The following is a 21874-nucleotide window of genomic DNA, read 5'->3' as shown; positions in this document are numbered from 1 at the left end:
TGACTGGATTTTAAATTTAACAACATTAACATAGACCCCTCCAATCAATCATGATCACAAAGGCCCTATGTTTGGATGTGAAGCATCCATCGCCAGTTCTGTTTATGCCTGGAAATATCTCCCAGTTACCCACGACTTAAATTGCCAATACTCAAGTGTACTTTGACTGAATTTACATGATTTAAAGTTAAAGTGATAGAAGAGAGTAGCATAGTGAACAGACAAAATGAATAATAAAATATAAATCAAACACTAATATAAAACTGCCAAACGATCTAAGTGAAGAGATTTTTATGTTTGCAATATGACACTTACTACGGCTTACATCATAAACTTGCAGCATAGGCAGTGATTCCCTAAAAATGGTGTTGTAGGCAATTGTAAGCGCCCTGAGACACCATATGATGACCCCTTTGATAGGCCATCCCAGGTTTATAGATTGCGGATTTGGTATGATGATCAAATTTTAGCATATGTCACGAGACACTTAAACACTGATATCTCCCATGTGTACTGTGGACGGTAGCTTCGTTAGTCTACTTGATCCCTTCAGGATAATGGCTTCCGTTTTAATTGATGCAAATAACAGTCTACTAGATTCCCCAGGATAAAATTAAGAACTAAAAATTTTACCAGTACATTAATAATTAATTTGTGTATTTTCAATTTAGCTACTGCAATCTGTTTTTACGGGTATTTACATTATTCTAGAAATAGGCTAATCAGCATTTTCGATACTAAAAAGATTATAATATGTGCTCCACAGAGTGGAGGTTGTATTAACAGATTTTTTGTTTTTTAAGAAAAATGCATGTTAGTCACTTGCTCAACCTATTAGGATACTCGGATTCTAAACACACATTTATATTCAATGCATAATTCATGTAAGTTTTGCCAGACCTGGGATTCAAACCTAGGACCCACGACATTGTAATCCAACACGTTACCGCTGGACCATCATTGAACGTATATAATATATGACAATAAATACTTCATAGAGTGCTAATAGTCAAAGTATAGCATCACAACACAAATTCAATAAGAATGTGGCAATACCTACTACTACTATTATCCATAGAAAAAAAGACGATAACAGTATTTAATTGCAGGTTCCTACCAAACTTTAGCTGGTGGTTTACGGTACATATTTCGAGTACAGGGGTCATCGTTATCGGGAACCAAAATTACTTAGTAAATGGGTTTAATTGGGACATATTTAGAAAAGAAGCACGCATGAGCAAGACAGAAATAGCACAGGAGTGTTTGATGAAAGTGACAGTTGACGGCTGTGCGCTATTGCGCCTGTGTTTTTTATGTTTTTTATTGTTTTTTTTGCATTATCAGTAACTGCGGGGACTCAGATAAAGAATACTCGGATAATGAGGACCTCCTGTTATTAAATTGCATATTATATCAATCACGCGTAATTTAAATATGCATTTTTAAATGCTTGGTAGCAACAAGCAAGTAATACAAGGTAATCTATTCTCGCATGAGTGAATTATCCGAAAAATTTCAAAATAAACTATTTAAATATGTTGAGAAACTTCTGAGACTTTCTCATTTCTACAGAGTGTAGTGCTAGTTATTTCTTTAAAAATAATAGTTACGAATACAGACCGATAATGTCAGATAATTTTAAAATAGTGCTGCTTTTTCATATTGTAATTCCATTACATACAGATAGGTTAAAAAATGAATATTCATGTTACACTACTGTGTTTATTATGTTCTTGAGTCTCATAAATCGAGTGCTGGTAAACGTTAAATAATTATTTAGTATAAAGTCATCGCCAATGAACCCTACGATAATAGGTCTGAACATAACAAAGTTTTCAAAGAAATTTTAAGGTAGAATAAATTGTTTGTAAATGATATTTCAACATTAATTTGAGACTCAATTTGATATAAAAAAAGAGTATATCGTCGGCTTAACTAGAAAACTGCTTATCTACGTATTTGGTCGAAAAAAAGTTGAGAACGCCATTTTGTAGAGAATTTTGTACGTCATCGAACTGCAAACTACGTATAATTAAAAAAAATATGGCATTTGCACAATCTTCGCTTTAGAAAAATGCGTAACTTCTAACATCATATTAGTGACAAGAAAAGTGCGTATCTGCTTTCATTCGCTCTAAGTTTGGCGAGCAGCGAGCAACGTTCCTGTTCAGACTAGTTCAATTGCTCAAATTTGGTGTTTTTAAACGAATCTTCACATTATTCTAGGTATGTTATGTCATTATAATATCATTAAATATTAAGTTTACATAAAAAAGTGCTGTTTACATGTTTAAAATGAACTTTAAATTCACTGTGGTAGATACCTACTTTTCTCATAAGAGTGTGTCAGTAGATACGCAGTTTGCGGGCGTTTGTAATACGATTAATATGCTATTATTATTTTTGTTGATCCCATTTCTTGTACTAAAACTTAATTACTGACACTACAAAAGTATAAAAAATAATTTACAGTTTGATAATAAATATTATTATGGTTATTTACTTGTTTTATTAAAATTCACGGAAGGGGTTAGTGACACATTGAATTTTTATGTTACAGAAATCAACCATGTCGTCGTTAAGAGCCCATAAAATTATGAATGCCCTTAAAAATTACGACGTCAATGATGATGGTAGTCTCACAAAGAAAATTGAACCAGTGGAGACAAGGACTGTAAATACAATTGATTCAAACAATCTTGAATTAGGTGAAATTTGCATTTCGGTAGCACAGGTGGAAAATGGTTATGAAGAAAAGACAACTCATTGTTTGAGCAAGCGGAGACTCAAAACTACATCCAAATGGAGTCAAATAACAATTTAGAGACAACTCATTGTTTGATTGAGCAAGTGGAGACTCAAAACTACATCCAAATGGATTCGAATAACAATTCGCTAGACGATGTGTTAGTCTTTGCAGAGCAGGTGGAAGGAATACATACAAAAAAGGAGGTACAGCTAGTCTGTCAACTGAAGATAACACAGTTGATAAACGAAGATCTCAAACGGGTCAGATGGATAAAAACCAATGGGCAATCGCAAAAAAGAGAGAAAAGGGTGAATCTTACAAAGGAAAAAAGAAAATAAATGGAAAATGGAAGTATGGCATCAGCAAAGAGAAAAGAACACTGAAAGAAAGGTGTAATTGCAGTTCCTCAAAGAAAGATCGCTCTGTTATAAAATGTCAGTCGATATCAGTAGAGAGGAGAGTTATTTTTAATGATTTTTTGGAAGTTATCTTGGGCAGAAAAGAAAGTGTTGGTTAATACGCTTGTAACAGTTAACGCAACAAATAGAAAAACCAGTACGAAAAAAGCATCAAGAAGATCAACTTCCACTGTGCTATCCTTAAAATGCAGAAATAGATATGTCAGAGTGTGCAAGAAACTATTTTTGTAAAAATTTTATATGTAAACATTTTAATAAAATATTATTCTTCCCTAAGTTAATAGTTCAAACTTATTTTCCTATGATTATACTTGGTAGGAGAAAAGCTTGCTATGTAGGTACTTCTTTCAGCTTGTTATATCATGCTGTTACATTCATTGTGTGTTGATAATTGGGTAATATTAGTATCCTCACACTAAATTTGCATACTTAAAATAAGTTACGCAAACTGCGTATCTCCAAATTTTATGTTTGTAAGGAAAAGAGAATAATACGTATCTGCATTTTTTGTGTTTTTTGGGAGACAGGTTGAAATTTTTCTTAATATTTGAATGCCAAATCAACAAAAATTATTATTTACGTAACATATGTAAAATTCACAACATGATATTGGTTACAACTGATTTTATTCAGTTTTTATGCTCTCCTGAACATTTTGCTAAACTGTAGATAAGCAGTTTTCTAGTTAAGGCGACGATATACATATATTATTATTATATCTCTCAAATTTTATATGCACAAAGCTTTGCTGTTTACTGATTTCAAAGTCACAGAATATATTAAAATTAGAATAGGGTATGAGAAAAGAGGGTCAACTGTAAATAAAATATTTATATTATGATAATTCCATGTATGTATACATTTTATTATTCCTTCGTGTCGTTTTACTTCCAAATTTTACATCTGTTTGATGTAGCAAACATTTTCGCTGAGCGCAGCCTAAGAAAAGTTTCACATACAACCAACATACCAACTAAAAGCCATTGGTACTAAATTTTTTATTTTTTTTTTATGTCCGAGAAGAAAATATTCAATATCCATCTGTTTTGTGCTTATGAATTTGTGGTTTATCAATTTTAAGGATGATTTAACAAAAACATGGTTTAATGATGAATAATACAGCAATAAAAATATTTCTTGTATCTTTTATCGTATTGTATAAATAATGTGAGCAAAACAGAATGAGCGACATGTGTATACGCAAATTTATGGTACAGTAGCGTCCTGATTATCTGACCCAAGCGGGATTTCAGAAAGGTGGTATAACCGAGAATGACAGATAATCCGAAAACTTATTAAGTACAGCTGAACCAAACAAAATTATTATAAGTACTAAAAATAATATGTAAGTACTGTTTTAAACCGTTTTTACTTTTGGTAATGAAACATGTTTTTAAGATAGGCATTATTTTTTATATACATTTTTACATTGGTCGGAAAATTCAAAATGTCAAATAATTGAAGGTCGAATAATCTGGACTCTACTGTATTATTAAATGAATTGTATGAATACCAACAAATACCAATTTATAGTTTGCTGTTTTATGTTTATTTCATATTGTACTATTCTAGTTTATTTAAATAATTATTAGTCATGAATTCAAAACTACTGTAGATTTCTATTCATTAAATACTAACCAGCATTAGAGAGTCTAAATGAAGAACTACTCCGTACAATCTGACGACATTTTTGTGTTCAATACTGTACATAATAGCTGCCTCCTTGAGGAATTCCTTTGAGTTTGTATGCATTCTCTCTCGACAAAGGCATTTTATTGCCACTTGAATCTGCAACATAATAAATCATAAATATCAGTCACACGGTAAATGGAGCAAATGTGACATGGGTACTAACATTGTGTAAACAAAAATAAAATTACTTTGTCACGTTTTTATACATGTCATTCAGTGTCTATGCACAAAGATAGATAACAGTAACTATTTATCTGTTATGCCGTTACTTATAAGGAGAGTGACAATATGAGAGGACAATGATTCATACAACAACAAAAATGATTAATCCTTGCTTAAGACATTCACAATGCTACACCGTCGGTGTTTTGTAAAAAGGGTGAATCAACCACTTTGGCGAAATTAAGATTTTGATGAAAAAACAATATGTAGATACAGTTAAAACACAACAATGATTCGGTTCATGGATTGTATGCGTATGAATACGTATACCATTGTCAGCGCTTAGGGCACAATGCCTGCCAGGTAATTAGTATGTACCTTTAGTAGGGCTAAATATCCGCCCGCACACCATCGACCAACCGAATCATTGTTTTGTTTTTACGTTACCTCACTAGCTTTGTTGTGTAAAAACGGCGAATTTATATCCCCACAGGAAAGTACTTAAAAACGATAATCATACGGGCGAATATCCACTTAGTGTTACGGATTAAAAGCGAATGTGACATATTAGGCCTTTTAAAATATTATATTATACATTACAGTATTCTTTCTAAGCTTTATTATTAACTTGTTAGACATTTATAATCACCCACAGGTAATTAACCAATAAATGATGTCAAAAGTTTAAAAATCGTCCTGTAAAATAGCATTTTGGTTAATTCGCCCTTTTTACAAAACACTGACGATATTTGATGTTGTTTTGTATTTGAAAAAAGTCTATGAATCAAATTAGCGCAGATGTGACAAGTGTTAAGACCAGGCTGATAATAAGAGCATCTTAGATACCGAGGCGACACCTTTAACTTAGAGAAAATGTAAGAGAGCCAGATCAAAGGATTTATTCACACTCGGTAAAGAAACCCATAGAAATACAATGGAACATTTATAAATTTAGTATGACAGGCTACCGGTTAAATACTCATGTCTTCTGGCAAAATCTACAAAATCAAAATGTGTTTAAAAAAAATAGAAATTTGCTGTCATCATCTTCAGCTAATTAATACCCTTTTCAATATAATTAAATTTATTTACTGTAATTTATTGGTAAAAATATAATATAGACAATAATTGAAAGAGATAACAAAATAGGTAATTCATTATATTATTTTTTAAATATTTGTTGTAACTTTTGCACATTTATAAAATACCAAGACTAGTTATTACTTAGTTACTTACGACATTATAGATTAGAATGTTATAAGACGAAATCAGTTTTTTGATATTTTATAAATGTGGAAAAGTTACTAATCATGAAAATATTTAACAAACATAATAAATTGTGTTATTTTTCTCAATGTCATATTCTTTGGTCAATACCCTCTCTATCTCTTGAGAGTGGACTGTATAATGAGTCCAAAACATCAAGTATGGAGAAAAATGATATCAAAGTACCAAATAATAATCCTTTTTATGATTGATATATTTTAATGAAACCAATCCGAAACTGAAAATTTTCTTAACGAACTGAGGATATAATATGAAAAAAGGTTCCTCGTGCATTCATAATAATACAATATCTCTAGTACATGAATCTGAACCATATAAGACTGTTCAAATGAACAACATTTACCCGATTGCCATCATTGGTCCACACTCCTTGCTGTACCACTCCAAACTCTCCAACACCCAGTTCTTTATTGATCGTAATGCTCTCAGCAGATATGATGTGCTTGTTGGGCACGCGGTTCACCATTTCCGAAGACATTCCCGTATGTAGGTCCTGAGCTCGCTCCTCAGATAGTGATCCCAAAGATGATGCATTCTATTAAGAACATTAAAAATAATATAAATACTATTGACTACATCGTGCTATTTTATAGAGTAAATGCCGATGCACAATGGCCGAGCGGCTAACGCGTCGGCTTATAATGTCGTAGATCCCAGATTCAAATCCTGGGTCTGGCAAATACATATGTAGTTTTTCAATGTGTGTTTGTAGTGAGAGTATGGACCTAATATGCTGGGCAAGTGGCTAACATCCATTTCTCATAAAAAAGAGCAAAAATCTGTTAATACAATCATCCACCCTGTGGAGGTTAATTATATGATCTTTTTAGGATTGGGCACGGTCAAAGAGTTTTTACCGACGTAGGTATCCCCCTTTTTTTTTTAAATTATCGGTCCTTTTTTTATATTCTGAGCAGCCATTTGAAATTTTTCCAATGATAATCAGAATTGGGAATTTTTTTTAACCATATTCCGATTTTCGAAATGACACCTAGCTAGTTATAATTTTCAAGTTTTAACTTAGAAAAGTAATTTTTTTCATTACGGTTTTCGTTCCGGTTCAAGTAAAAAAATATATATCCATTCGGTTCCAGTTTTAGTTCCGAAATAAATAACAGTTTTTCCAGTTCAGCTCCGAGTGATTAATTTTTATGTTTTTATTTATATTAAAAATATATTTTCTACCATAATTTAAAACATTTGATGGTACTTGTAGGATAGCCCGGTGCCACGCTCCGAAACCAATGGTTATGCTGCACCGCACGGCCGTAGCCATAAATTTTTAAACAATATATTTTAAATTATGAGAATTATGTCCAAATGTGTCACACGATCGTGAATGATTTTTTTGCGCCTTGAATTTGACACACATATGACCTACCTATGACAGCTGAATGACAACTGAAATGGGAAGTAATATCATGTTAACGCACATGTTTGAACATGTACCTAACCGAAAAAACTTCGGTTTTCGGTTCAGTTCTGGTTCGAAGCCCCAAGAATTATACCATGAAAAGGTATAATATAGAATGTTTGGCTTACTATATAATACTTACTATAACATCATTAGCAACACAACACAAATCATCTAATCTTTTGAATACCACTGGGAAACACATGACAAGATAATCAAACTAGTAAAATATTGAGTGCAAGCCATGAACAAGCGTACGAAATATTAATAACCCATCATGGTGTAAAGGGGATAACAACAATATTTTCAATACAAACTGAATGTACAGAATAAATAAAGAACCTGGCACCCACCTCGTCTTTTTTACCAGGTCCAAGTAGACGTTTGAACCTTGATAAATAGTTTTGCGGGTAGTGTTTGGCAAAAAATTTCTTGAGTCGCCTTTGTTCAGGACGAGACATACCGAGTTGTGCCAGGTCTTCTTCGGTGACATATTTCAATTGAGATGTTTTCAATATCTTCAGTTCAGACCTGCAATAAAGAAAACAAAACGTAAGTAAATTTCACAATATCATTAGGAGTTACCTACTTAAATATACTATGTAAGTTCAGGAGGATCAGAATGCACTCAGCAAACAGGATGAGAGAAATATGGATATCTTTGAGGAGAGTTTTGTGAAGAATCTTTGGGGCTGTTCAAAAAGATGGCATTTGGAGGTAAAGGTATAATGAGGAGCTATACACACTTTATGGGGTGAAAAGATCACGTGGCATATGAAAATGCAGACTGCACTGAATCGGCAACATGCATAGAATGACGGAGGATATGCCAGCAAGGTAGGCTATGTATGCAATCCCCAAGGCCAAGAGAAGACCTGGACGGAAGAAATTGAGATGGATGAACTACGCAACAGGAGATTTAAGAATGCTCGGTCAAACCAACTAGAACGTCGGCGCTGAAACGTCCAGGATGGAGGATTCATTAATTATCGAGGTCTATTTCCAAAAACCATTAAGTCCGCATACAGTCAAAATCTATCAAAAATACAAGGTTGTTGTATATGTAATTTCATGCATTATATTATAATAATCGATAGCATCCGAAACTCGTTATAATTTATAAGCATACAATATTTACACAATAGATATTACTTCAAAATATGTATTATCCTATAGAAAAAACTCCTTTGCAGTAAAAGATTTTGGCATTATAATGTCGCTATTCAACATTAACCTGGCCGGCGCCGATGTCACACACCTTGTACAAATCGGCCAAATTCGCAATGCGCATGTGTATAAATCGATGCCACCGCGTCCATATTTATCATACGGGACTGATTTTTTCACGTAAATTTGGCCTGATTTGTCCTTCTCCTGCCACCTATGACATATTTTAAAAGCATTGGTTCTAAATATAAAATAATCACCAAAGTTTCGAACCAATTCGTACGGCCAAGTTTTGCCGGTCGACAGAAATCAGTTTGAACTGCGCGCCGCGTCTGCGCAGTATACGACAGACTTTCAACCGAGCGGGCCATTGCGCGGGATTGTATTTATCGCATACAAGTTGAATATATACCGCAATCGTTGATAAATACTTTTTTTGCTGTCTGGTGTACTTATCACATTAAAACTGGCATGATTAACTATTGAACGTATGATTTTATTTTATCGCGATTTTTAAAATACTTTTTGTACTGTCTACCGTGTCCCATTTTAGTGAATGTGAAAATTAATACTGATATCAATAACTATGGTGTGTGAGTTTAATGGTTTCTGTGATTTGGCGTTTCTTAATACTGTAGTTAAACATTTTAAAAACATTTCATAGTTTTATAGTGCGTAAATATGGAGGAAGAAAATGTGCGTACTAATGAGGAATTGGACTCAGATTATGACATGTCGGAAGAGGAATTGGAACAACATGAGACTGATCATGATGTTGACGATACGGACTCTGACGAGCCAATTGAATTTTTGCGGTCATGGAGAACTGGTCCGTATATTCCAATAGTTCACGAATTCAATGATTGTCGATCTGGCGTGACATCGAACGACTTGGACGAATCCTCTCCCGAATGTCTTTTCTTTGAACATTTTTTGAATAAAAATATAATGTCGGAAATAGTGAACCAAACGAATACATTTTTTAACCATTCGTACAGTGCGGGAGACCTCGGACCGAAATCGCGGTCACACAATTGGACAGACACGTCAGTGCCGGAGTTGTATACATTTTTTGCCGTATCAATGCTGATGACTCGAAATAAGCACACGTCGATAGAGGAACATTGGAGTACCGATCCTTACCTGCATGCAGACATTTTTGGGAAAATAATGGCTAGAAATCGATACCAACTTATTTTACAAATGCTTCATTTTTCTGATCCTAGTGTGACCGCCTCAAATGATAGACTAGCTAAAATTAGATTACTGTTAGAACACACAAGAACAATTTTTAGGGAAACGATGATACCGTATCAGAATCTTTGCATAGATGAGAGCATAATCGTGTTTAAGGGTAGATTAATTTTTAAACAATTCATTCCTTCCAAAAGACATCGATTTGGAATAAAAATGTTTGTGATGTGTGACGTAATGACAGGATATATTATTGACTTTATAATTTATTGTGGGGAAGGGACTGACATACAAGACAATGAAAATCTCGGTATTTCCGGTGCGGTAGTGACAACGCTAATGAAAGACTATATCGGGAAAGGTCACACCTTATGGTGTGATAACTGGTATTCGAGTCCGGCGCTCTTTAAATACCTTCACTCTCACAAAACGAATGCTTGCGGTACAGTGAGAAAAAATCGTAAAGATATGCCAGAGTTCAGCAAACTGAAAAAGGGAGATACCGAGGCTAAGTACAATAGTCCACTTTTGGCTCTGAAATGGCACGATAGGAGGGATGTTCACATGCTATCCACCCTCCACGATGCATCATTTGGACCAACGGGAAAAGTGAACTATAGAACTGGCGAAAACATTGAAAAACCAAAATGTGTTATAGATTATAACAAAAATATGGGTACGGTAGATAAGTCCGACATGATGCTTAGCAACTTGTCGTGTATGAGAAAATCGATCAAGTGGTATAAAAAGGTCGCATTCCACATGATCGACTTATATTTATTAAATGCTTTTTATTTATATAAATTTATTAAATCTGACAAAAAAACATTGGGCGATTTTCAACTCTGTGTAATAAAACAACTAGTGGACAAATATTGTGTGAGAATTTCAAATGCACCCCTGCCTAAGCCGACAGCGTCAACTAGCGATAATCCCGTACGATTATTGCCCAAAAGTGCAACGGGACATTTGCCAGAATACATTTTACCGACACAAAATACCGATAAGCCTAGAAGAAGATGTTTCGTATGCGGGAATTCTAAAAAAAATCCGAAAAAAACAAAACTCTCTCGCTATATGTGCCCAACGTGTGATGTTGCGTTATGTCTGTCACCTTGCTTTAAAATATATCACACATCTAAAGAATTTTAAAATAGGTTTATTATTGTATTTGTTTTTTTTTTTAATATGTGAGTTCGTGTTAATTTATCAATAATATTCAATAAGTGAAGTGTTTGTGTAGTTTAAATATATTAAAAGGGTCCCCTTTATATTTGTTTACGACTCAACCCGAAGACATTAATATGTGATTTATCGATATGCACTTGAAAATTAGTAACGCTCGATTCGTGGGAACGTATGCACAAGTGTCGAAATATTACACACCGCGCAGAGCTCTAACTATTTGCTACAAAATGGCGACTTCGGTAAGTTCTTTCAAATTTGGATAGCATTCGTTTGTTCGAGTGTTTCTGATATTATAACTGATTTATTACGGTTTTTTAGTGTGTCGAAATTATCTTAATGGCTTTGGGTTCTCGACTGGAGCTGTGACATATTTTTTATTGCTTTTTTTAGTATAGAACAAAGACGATAATGAAATTCATGCGTAGTTATGGTGCGTCATACGATTTTTGAGGCAGGTGCCGGGTTAAGGTGATGTCTCTAGGTAAAGTTGTTATCGAAAAATAGCTAGAAAAGTTTATTAATCGGTAGATATATATTCAAAAGTAATGAGAAAAATAAAATAAAAAATTAAGATGTATCGTGGAGTTCTATATACCAAAAATACGTGTCAAATTCGGTACATTTCTATCGGGTGGTAAGAATGAATGACATAAGATTTATTATCAAAATTACGATAAAAATATACCTAAATCTATTACCTAGCGAAACGCTAAACGTAAATTGGAATTTATTATATCCTAATATCTTTTTTTTTAAATTTAAAAAACATCGATTTAGAGGTTAGAAAGCATGCAATTAAAATCGAAATATCTCGGTTTAGACGCAATTTATCGCAAAAAACGATTAGCGTTTCTATTAAAAATATTATTTATTAATTTTTACGGCAGTTATTTAAATTTAATCTTGTATTTTTGTATATTAACGAATCGATAGAAATCGAAACCATAATAATTGCTCGAATTGGCAACATGCTGACAACACTTAGCCGACGCTTGGCCGTATAGTGCTGCCGTCGTGGAATTATTTGGAAACAAAATATCTTCATACAAAATACACACACAACCATAACATGACGTTGAAAATGAAACTCACACATAGACAAGACAAAATAACATTTCTCTGCATTTTGACAAAAATCAGTTTATCAGTTTGAGGCGAAATTGCCATATGAATAAAAATAACTTAATAATTGAAATTACAATATTAACTTAATTTACGTAGAAACCTGCCTATATTCAAAATTTGAAACTGCGAATTATTTGCAATTAGTATTTGCTTAAATTACAACTGTTTTTTATCATTATTTATGATAAAAATAATCAACAAAATAAACAAATCTCGCATTTTAACATATGGTAGCATTCGTGCTCTCGATCGAAGATCGAATATCGGGTTTATGACAATTCTTCTTTATTTGGCCATTATTAGGTATATTGTTTGAAAACAGGAAGGAATCGACTCATCAGTAACATTTTTGTCAAGTAAGTAAACTTTTCAGTGTATAATTAATAATATTATTATCGTACATCAAAATGACAAACTATGTCACGCAGTTTTGATTGTCAAACAAACATTCAAAAATTATTGAAAAGAGTTACATATACTGTATTTTCAATCACCATCATGCATTTATCATCAATATATATTATTTTAGGGGTAGACTCATCGTTTTCGTAGAATTATAAATACTTTACGTTAGTTTGAGGTTATGTTTATGACAAATGTCATCGAGCCCATCTTGTACGTTTTGTAAATTATCTAATAGATAGTGAATTTCTTTCATTCGCATAATATGATTGTAGAACCGAATTTAATAAAATAAAATTTTAATTTCATTCAAAATTACTGAAACTTGTCTCGAAAATGTATCTCATAATCATCATTATAATTATTCACAATGCTTATACAATGTAACCAATGATTGATTGTAATCAAATATTTTATGTGCTTTCAAACACGTGTCCGTGTTTTTAATACAACATAATCGTAAATTGAAAACGTTATCTACAGTGATAAACTGATAAGTTTGACACGAGTATATGAATTTAATTAGGTTATGTTTTTTTGTTTACATATAGATAAATCTTTTAATACTGATGAACTCGACGAAATATTGGACGACAGACTGCGAAGTCGGCGACGGTTACGAGTCCGTCCGACAACAGCGACGACATTTACAACCTTCGACATCACAATCCAGGGTTCTTCCCTGGCTCACAAAATGGTAGGTTTACAATTTTCTTAATAATATATTTATTGGTTTTATAGACCATCCGGTTATACACTAGATTCATTTTCATTACATGCTTTGGCATAAAAACAAGAATTCATTACATCTTGTACACATGATGTAGCGATTGTCTCGAATGAGGAGTTGACATATTATTGCCCATCATTATTTGTATTTTTACTGCTAAATACTTGAATTAATGAGGAAATATGGATAATGTAATAATATTTTTTTCCTATTGTTTCAGTATGCCGAATGCTGGCCCGGAATTGGAGGAAGATTTGTTGGTGAGAGGGCATGTTGCTGACAATGTCCTCAGCTCCTTTTTCGAATACTTCAACCTCACTCTCTTCGAAAAAATAGCTGAGCAGACAAATTTATATTCAGCACAAAAAAGGGACTTGTGGTCGGTGAATACGAATTCGAAATTCGTATTCACCGGCATCAAAATTATGATGGGTACATTAAGGTTTCCGCAGACTCGAATGTACTGGTGTTATGATCTAAGCATTCCAATCATTAATCAAGCAATGCCCAGAGACGGGTACTTCGAACTGCGGAATCACTTTCATTTTGCAGATAACACTGCTGACCGCACGGGCTGCACAGATAAACTTTGGAAGATTAGTCCCTTTTTAAGTGAGGTTCTAAAAAAATGCCATACTTTGCCCAGACCTGCTCATAACTCCATCGATGAGCAAATGATGCCGTTCACTGGCCGCTGTAGACACAGGCAATTTGTGCTTAACAAGCCAAATCCTGTAGGCCTTAAAAATTTTGTTCTCGCGGCCAGAGATGGAGATATGAAGCAGTTCGGTCTGGGCGCAAGTGTGGTCAAGTTACTCTGCCGGACTCTCCCCAAACCTCCTGCATTGTCTATACTGATCGTTTTTTCACTAGTTTGAAGCTCGCCGATTCGTTACTTCACGACAAAATGTTCTTAACTGGAACTGTCAGAAGTAATAGACTCGGCGATGTGATTAAGAAATTAAAAAAACGATAAGGCAATGCAGAGGGGAGATTGGGATGAGAAGGTTCGGTAGGATGAGAAAGTCTGTGTAGTCAAGTGGAAAGAAAATAAATCCGTGTTATTATTTTCCACTGCGGTCGGCAGTACTCCTGTTGGTACCTGCATGCGATGGTCGAAGGAAGTAAAGAGGAAGATCAGTGCCACTCAGCCGGCCATTGTAAAGCACTACAATATGTCGATGGGTGGCATTGATCTTTGCGATCGGATAATTACTTATTACAGGACTGCGATGAAGACATGCAAATGGCCTGTGAGGGTTTTTAACCACTTTGTGGACTTGGCGGTGGTAAACTGTTGGCTAATGTATATGCGGAATTGTAAACTAGAAAATGTACCCCGAAAGGATATTATGGGACTGTTGTCGTACTGAATCAGATTAGCGAAAGCTATTATTCGGTATGAAGATCGGGTAGCCAACATTTTAACACTGCCAGCACGAGGTCGGCCAAGAAACATGTCGACATCGAGATCGACAGGAGAACGGTTGTCCCCCAACCGATCGCTGAGGTATGTTTGGACAGCGTTGGCCACCATTCAGCATCCGTGTGCAGATACCCTGGATGCAAGTCCCGCACCAGGTATATTTGCATAAAATGCAATATATACGTGTGCACAAAATTTTGCTTTGAGCTGTATCACACAGTATAGGATGCAGCTCAAAGCAATTTTAAAGTACATATTTAGGGTTTTATTTCATAATTTTAACTAATTTTAAGTGTAAATATATTTAATTATCCTATTTATAAGGTTTTTGTATTATTTTTATTGTGTAATGTTCTATTAAAATTGACCACTCCTATGAACAAGTTGTTTTCTTTACCTTCCCTAAGTTTATAGAGTAGGTAATATTCATCTGCAGTGTGACCTGGTATGTGCATATAGTATATTTTACTTTATAAAATAAAAATAAAAAATTTGTCAATAGACTAATACTTCTCTTCCATATTTTCATTCCTTTGGCCCTATATTGGCCTTTTGTATTCTAAATTTCTATTCAAAATGAAAAAAGAAGTTGGCAAGTATAAATTGATTTAAAACTTTTCTTTTAAATCATAAAAATGTCAATACGATATAATAAAATATTGTACTTATTTAAAAAAATATATAATTATTTGAATAGGTATATATATATAATAATATTATAGTAGAATATATTATTATATTCTTATAATATGTAAATGAATTTTTGTCTAGCGATTTTTTTCATCTGGCAATTTAATAATACTTGCAACTTATTATGGTAACTTACTGCCATCTGGTTAGAATTGACCAAAGTTTTTAGTAACAGATTTTTAGAAATTCATGGTAGATGCCTTTAAATATAAAAAGATGGCGTAAAAGTCACATTATATGTGTTATTTAGGCCAAAGACATCGCCTTAAGGTATCCAGGGGACTGGAAAAGATATTTTATATACTTGCAGAAACCTAGGATAACAATAGTTTTATAAATATTAGTTTATATAATATTATCTGTAGGTACTTATAATTAATTAGTTTAATTTTACACTTTACTCACTGATTTTATTTTACTCTTTTATTATTATTATTATTTACCTATTTCTCAGTGGCAAAGGGTTGAGGTGGGCTGTTAAAATTCAACATAAATAGTGCACACTAAATTTTGTCAGTCTAACGTATTTGTTTTCATTGAAATAAGACTACAATGTGTAGATAGTGTTTCGTTAGTTTTTAAAATTCAATTAAACCTTGCCTAAACTAAACCATAATAAATTAGGTACGGTATGAGCGATCTGACAAAATTGTGCACATTTTTTCTGTCATACTTATTTGTTTTCGTTAAATTAACCGGATGTATGCCACAAGTGCATGCATATAAGCACTCTTCAACTCCGTACACGCAAGGCCGGCTATAGAAAATGAGCGTGTATACACATTGTACTTTACACTCATACTAGCCCCATTCGATTGTTTTACATAATTTAATACATTGTACACACATTGCCATCTTTCAGAATCATGGTAAAAATATTTAACCGACATACAACAGCCTTTATGATATAGCTATTTTTAATATATTCCCTACAAAAAGATATGTTTATAAGGTTTAATTCGCGGTCCACTGTGTACCGCCATGCTAATACCTCCTGGCATTTAAAGCGTTAAGAATAAATTATATTACAGATGTTGGTTAGTTTTTTAAAATTCATGAAGCCCTGCCTACCCAAATGATACACCCCTGTTACAGGCGGGCTTCTCCCGGTGTAAAATAATCGTTTAGTAGTCATAAGTCGAAACGTGACCCTGACCTCTAGAAACGGCTTCATAAAACATCTAATCTGATTCCTTGCTCAACTACGTAAATTTTGTTTTATTCCTAAGTAAAGGCCTTCATCCGGTGTGTGAAAATCACATACTGGGCGGAGGTGTAATTAAGATAAATTTAATTTGATTTAAAAAGTTTAAATGATGATGGATGAGAGAGATAATTTTAAGACTAAATATAAGTATTCATATATAATAAATTTTGCCGCGCTTGCCGGCAACGTTAAAATCTCCACGCGCCTGCGCCGGGCCGGGGTGGTGCTCGTGATTCGTCAAATCAAAAGCATCACGCGATAAAATTTGGCCAATCACGAGAGTCCTTTTTGCTGGACACCATGGGTACGGGGAATTTGAAAAAGAAAGTTAGTAAGCGTCCTTTGTAAACCGTGTACGGACCTGCGTAACTAATTGTAAAAACAAAATATGTAATGGACTATAAAGTAACGTTGTCCAACCAAATATTAAAATATATAACGCTAAGACCGCACGAGAAAGACTTAATGTTTTATTTAATTTTACCATCCTTTTTTTTATCTTTTTTTGCGAATCCGGGGTTCGATGGACACCTGAGCTAGCTGCTGGAACCCCGGATATCTCACAAACCTTAATCGATAAAAAATATTCTTCTATCTATAAAATATAATTATGTATGGTTTAATCGTTTAATGACATAATTGAATTAGGGCAGGGTTTAATTGGATTTAAAAAAACTAACAAACCCTACACATCTACACATTGTAGTCTTAGGGTCGTATGCATGAGATTCCCAAAAACCTTATAGGCTATATCCTGCACGTTTGTATGCATGAGTACAAACGTAATTAGCTGTTAAATGACGTCACGAATGTGACATCTCGTGTGTCATGGTGTTCGTATTATAAAATTTCATTCCCCGATAAATAATTCAAAATTTTGAAATTGTAAATGTGTCTGAAAGTGTGCGAACGGTACCATATAAATTTAATTATTATACATGAATTATTATTATGAACTTTAAATAATTTATCAGCTATTTTATCACATTTACTATATAATTATTCTACTGTACGAAAGGATAAAGTATTGCCAGTAAACTTTTCCATTTGGTGGCAACACTGAATACATTTGGTGGCAATACTGAATATTATTATGACTAACTTCACTTCAATAATTATGAGATGTCAAAACAGAATAAGAATAAATGACAGAAAATGCAAATGATTTAGATAATAATATGTAATGATCTCTGTATAATATTATCATTTATACCAATCACCGTATGACACTATTGATGTTTCCAGTGTATTTGAGAGTTGTGCCTTGTTTATTACAGTTATCTTACAATAATTAACTAGGTAGGTAGGTACCATAATATTTTGAAGAATGCAGAATGCTTCCAATTGCATATTTTAATGCCAGATTCAGCAGTAGATACATATTTTTACGCTCGTTTAGCGGAGATATTTTATCGTAATCGTCCATCTTATCTCTCCATGAGAAATATTGTAAGCGAACTAGGTACGAGGCATTTTATCAGTTACCTACTATCTAGATTATAGACTAGGGATCAAAATTATACGTATTTTGTAAACAGCACGACTAGGAACTGTTTTTAAAGTTCGCAAATGTTTTACAGTCTACAAAACGAACAAGGGCCTCAAGCAAATGTTTGTTGCAATGAATGCAAAATTAAAATGACATTTGAAAGTGACAGCTGAGGGAGCCATTTTTAATGGCGCGTGACGTCAGATCGCTTACGTCACAAACAGTGCTATACGCTATTTGATGGAAAATCGGTTAAATAGCTTATAAAGAATTTGGGAATCTCATACATACGGCCCTTATTTCAATGAGAACAAATACGTTTGACTGACAAAGTTTAATGTACACTATGTATGTCAGATCTTAACAGCCTACCTCCACCCTTCGCCACTGCCATTTATTAATGCTCAATGTAATTCTACATGATAATATTATGTAATATAATAATGAAATAATATAATTAACAGTAATGAAAATATTATACATTGGTTTTCAAAAATTTTGTTTTTTAAAATATCAAAAGGTTAAAAAATAATGAAAATATATTTTTGTTATGTGGTATATAATGATTTTATGAGAAGAACTCATTTAAACAAAGCAAAAAATTGGCTTGAAAATATATTTATTTTTGACAAGATTAAAAAAAACGTTTTAGTTATCTTTCATAATATTATGTAATTCACATGCTCATGATAATTTTACGGCAAATATGAAACACCTACATTAAGAAACGATACATGTGTGATAATATGGAATGCAAAAAATAATCGAACAATCAGTTTGTTTTAATCATGCTTGGAAGACGTTACGTTGTTAACCATAAATATTTAATTGTAGACATACTTATCGGTATTTGAAAACAAATGCCTCATACGTGTGTATCTGTCATTGTATGAAAAGAATTGCTCACTCAAGAACACTCAATAAAACTGTTGGTATAACATTCATTCAATCCCTTTCACAGTGATGTTCAACCATCAGTCCGCCATGCCATCTATGGTTGCCCACCAACTAACTTAATCGCACAATCACTGTGATTAGGTTTTCAGTGAAACATTGTAAAATCTTATATCTATTAACAAACTTTTAAAGTTTATTATGCTCCAACAAATATCATTGATATATGCTGTAGTTATATTGGCCCCGTTATAGCTTGGTGTATAGCAGAAATAATAATGAATGTACGTTGAATTGTGTGTTTAAGAAATAAACAGCAACTTTTAGTAGTATCTACTTATTCATTTGTGTTTTTATTTTGTTCTAACTAAATTCATACTAATTTATTTATAAAGGTGAACATTTAAAAAAAGAAATATTGATGAAAAACCAATTCTTTTATACTTGGACCGGCTGGTAATAAAAGGGGTTGTGCATCACTAATTTAATATTATATTTGGATCCTGGACATAGGCGTGTATGATATTTTCCACTCGCTCTCACCGTCCCCTGAACGTTGATGATTTCATCTCGGTGCCATAAACTAGTGATAAAATGCACCGATACTGGGAACACTTTAGCTATGCTCATCACGTATGATGCCGTTTATCAAACCGCATAATTAGATCAATAACGAGGAAAGTAGTGGGCCGAAGGATTCCTTGAGGAAGTTGGCAAGGCTGACTATATTCAGGCCATGGCACTGAATTGCGAATTACTATAGTAGTGCTAGTTATTGATTATCTTTGATTGCAATTTGGTAACCCGTTTGCAATAAATAAAGATTTTAGATTGCATATTTCATCCAAATTATTGCAATTTATAACAATCATCATTTTCTATAAACATTTTACCATTTTGCATTCGAAGTACGAGCAATAACTAACACTATCTTTGAAGTTTACAGTTTCGTGTCACAGCCTGACTATATAGTGGGCCTTGGGAAGTCAGGGTCCTACACTTCATACAGTGAGATTCAATTAAATCCAAAAACAATAATAAAAGTGCATTGCAACTATGATGTAGGTATCCATTTTTATTTTAAATTACATGTTGATAGATCAACAGACCGACTAAAAACGAATAGGTGGTAAGTAAGGAAGTATATGAAAACACAAAGTACTTTATATTTTTTCTATATTCGACCATTACTGTTAGAATCAGAGTAGAAAACTGAGCCGGGAATCTCATAATTGTCAAATTATAATAATTGCTTTAAAAAAATAAGACAGTAAGTACCATAACCATAAGAATTGATTCTATTTTTTGACAGGAATATAAGACAACTAAACTTTTTCAGGTGAGCGTATTTGAGCGAAAATATGCGCGGGTTTCTATTGTAATTCATTAACAATCGTAAAAATATCAGGGATATTAAAACCTGTTGGTTTTGCAGGTAATTTTTATGTAATTTTTTCAAATATAATTCTTCTTTATAATATTCCCTACGCTCACTAGTCTTGAAGAGATGTGTCTGATAATATGTAAACCAGTCTCAAAAATATATATTACTTACTTGATTGGATTGTAATAGTGCTGAAGTTCAGCTTCGATTAAAAAATCGAGCAATCCTATTCCGGATTCTGAAATGAAATTAAAGCATAAAATAAACACAAAGACTTGAGACAGGAAGAGAGATATTAAATTACTGGTGTGACTCAAATAAACCCATTAAAACAAGAAACATCATCGACTTTAAACCAAACTGATGATTATTTGTTTATTTTTAACTTTTATGTACTTCGGTATAGAAATTCGTAGGTAAAAAGTATGGGTAGGAATCTTTCAATATCAATTATTAGAGATTGAATGAATCTAAGATGAATTTATATGCTAAACTTTAATTATTAAATCTAAAATGATTGAATAGTAAAAAAAATACGAACCCATTTTACGAAGCAGTTATGAAAAACTGCTTGGTCGGCATGCACTGTGCTGCGGAGCGTCTATTTCTGGAAGACTTCCCCAAGATTGTGTTTCAGAAAAATAAATGCACTTGGTTACATTTTTCAATTAATACCAGCTTCGAGAACACTAGCACAACATAAAATCACATCCCATTCACACTGTAAAAAAATGTAATCAAACTTTCCGAAAGTTATCACAATGGCCTGTCAAAACACAAGACGCCATTGCACTCTTGAGAGTGATACAGTGAAGTGTTACCAGACCAACTATGCTATTCTTTTATTGTCAACCCACATGGCAATAACGCCAACCCACATACTAGCCTACGCAAAAAAAAGAAAATCCACAGACCAAAAATTAAATGTTATTATAAATTTATTCACTTTACGATAACCATCCGCTATTTGTATTAGTCACCTAGATATCTATATTTAATTAAATAAAGCCGCAATATTTACCGTATATTCCTATCATAATTATATTTTTTCTTTATCAAAAAAAAGAGATAACGATTAAAAGTATTAATGTTTTATTAAATTTGGTAGCATAATAACATCACAGGTACTAGGTTTAATCATAATAATTATTATACTATTATTGGGTGTAACAGTTTCCGTATTTTAGATCAATGACGGCATTAACACATTGACTGCTGACTAGATAATTACTAATTAATTACCACATTTAAATAG

General features: G+C 33.1%; 1 protein-coding gene across 1 annotated transcript in view; it reads right to left on the bottom strand.

The window, feature by feature from the left end:
* Window positions 1–21430, bottom strand: part of Ack-like (activated Cdc42 kinase-like) — a 77569-nt gene extending 56139 nt beyond the window's left edge. The window contains exons 1-5 of the mRNA XM_085941942.1: window positions 21161–21430; window positions 20791–20857; window positions 8077–8254; window positions 6653–6844; window positions 4807–4956 (exon numbers count right to left, since the gene is read on the bottom strand). Coding sequence (XP_085798068.1) covers window positions 4807–4956; window positions 6653–6844; window positions 8077–8254; window positions 20791–20857; window positions 21161–21164 — 591 coding nt within the window. The 5' untranslated portion in view covers window positions 21165–21430. The remainder of the gene's footprint in view (window positions 1–4806; window positions 4957–6652; window positions 6845–8076; window positions 8255–20790; window positions 20858–21160) is intronic.
* Between the last annotated feature and the right edge of the window lie 444 nt (window positions 21431–21874).

The sequence above is a fragment of the Rhyacophila brunnea genome, unplaced genomic scaffold, assembly GCF_057557595.1.
Source record: "Rhyacophila brunnea isolate RB1 unplaced genomic scaffold, BYU_Rbru_1.0 scaffold_1, whole genome shotgun sequence".
In the NCBI taxonomy this organism is placed as follows: domain Eukaryota; kingdom Metazoa; phylum Arthropoda; class Insecta; order Trichoptera; family Rhyacophilidae; genus Rhyacophila; species Rhyacophila brunnea.
Note: the sequence above shows the minus strand (reverse complement) of the source record. Positions and strands in the feature narration are given on the sequence as shown.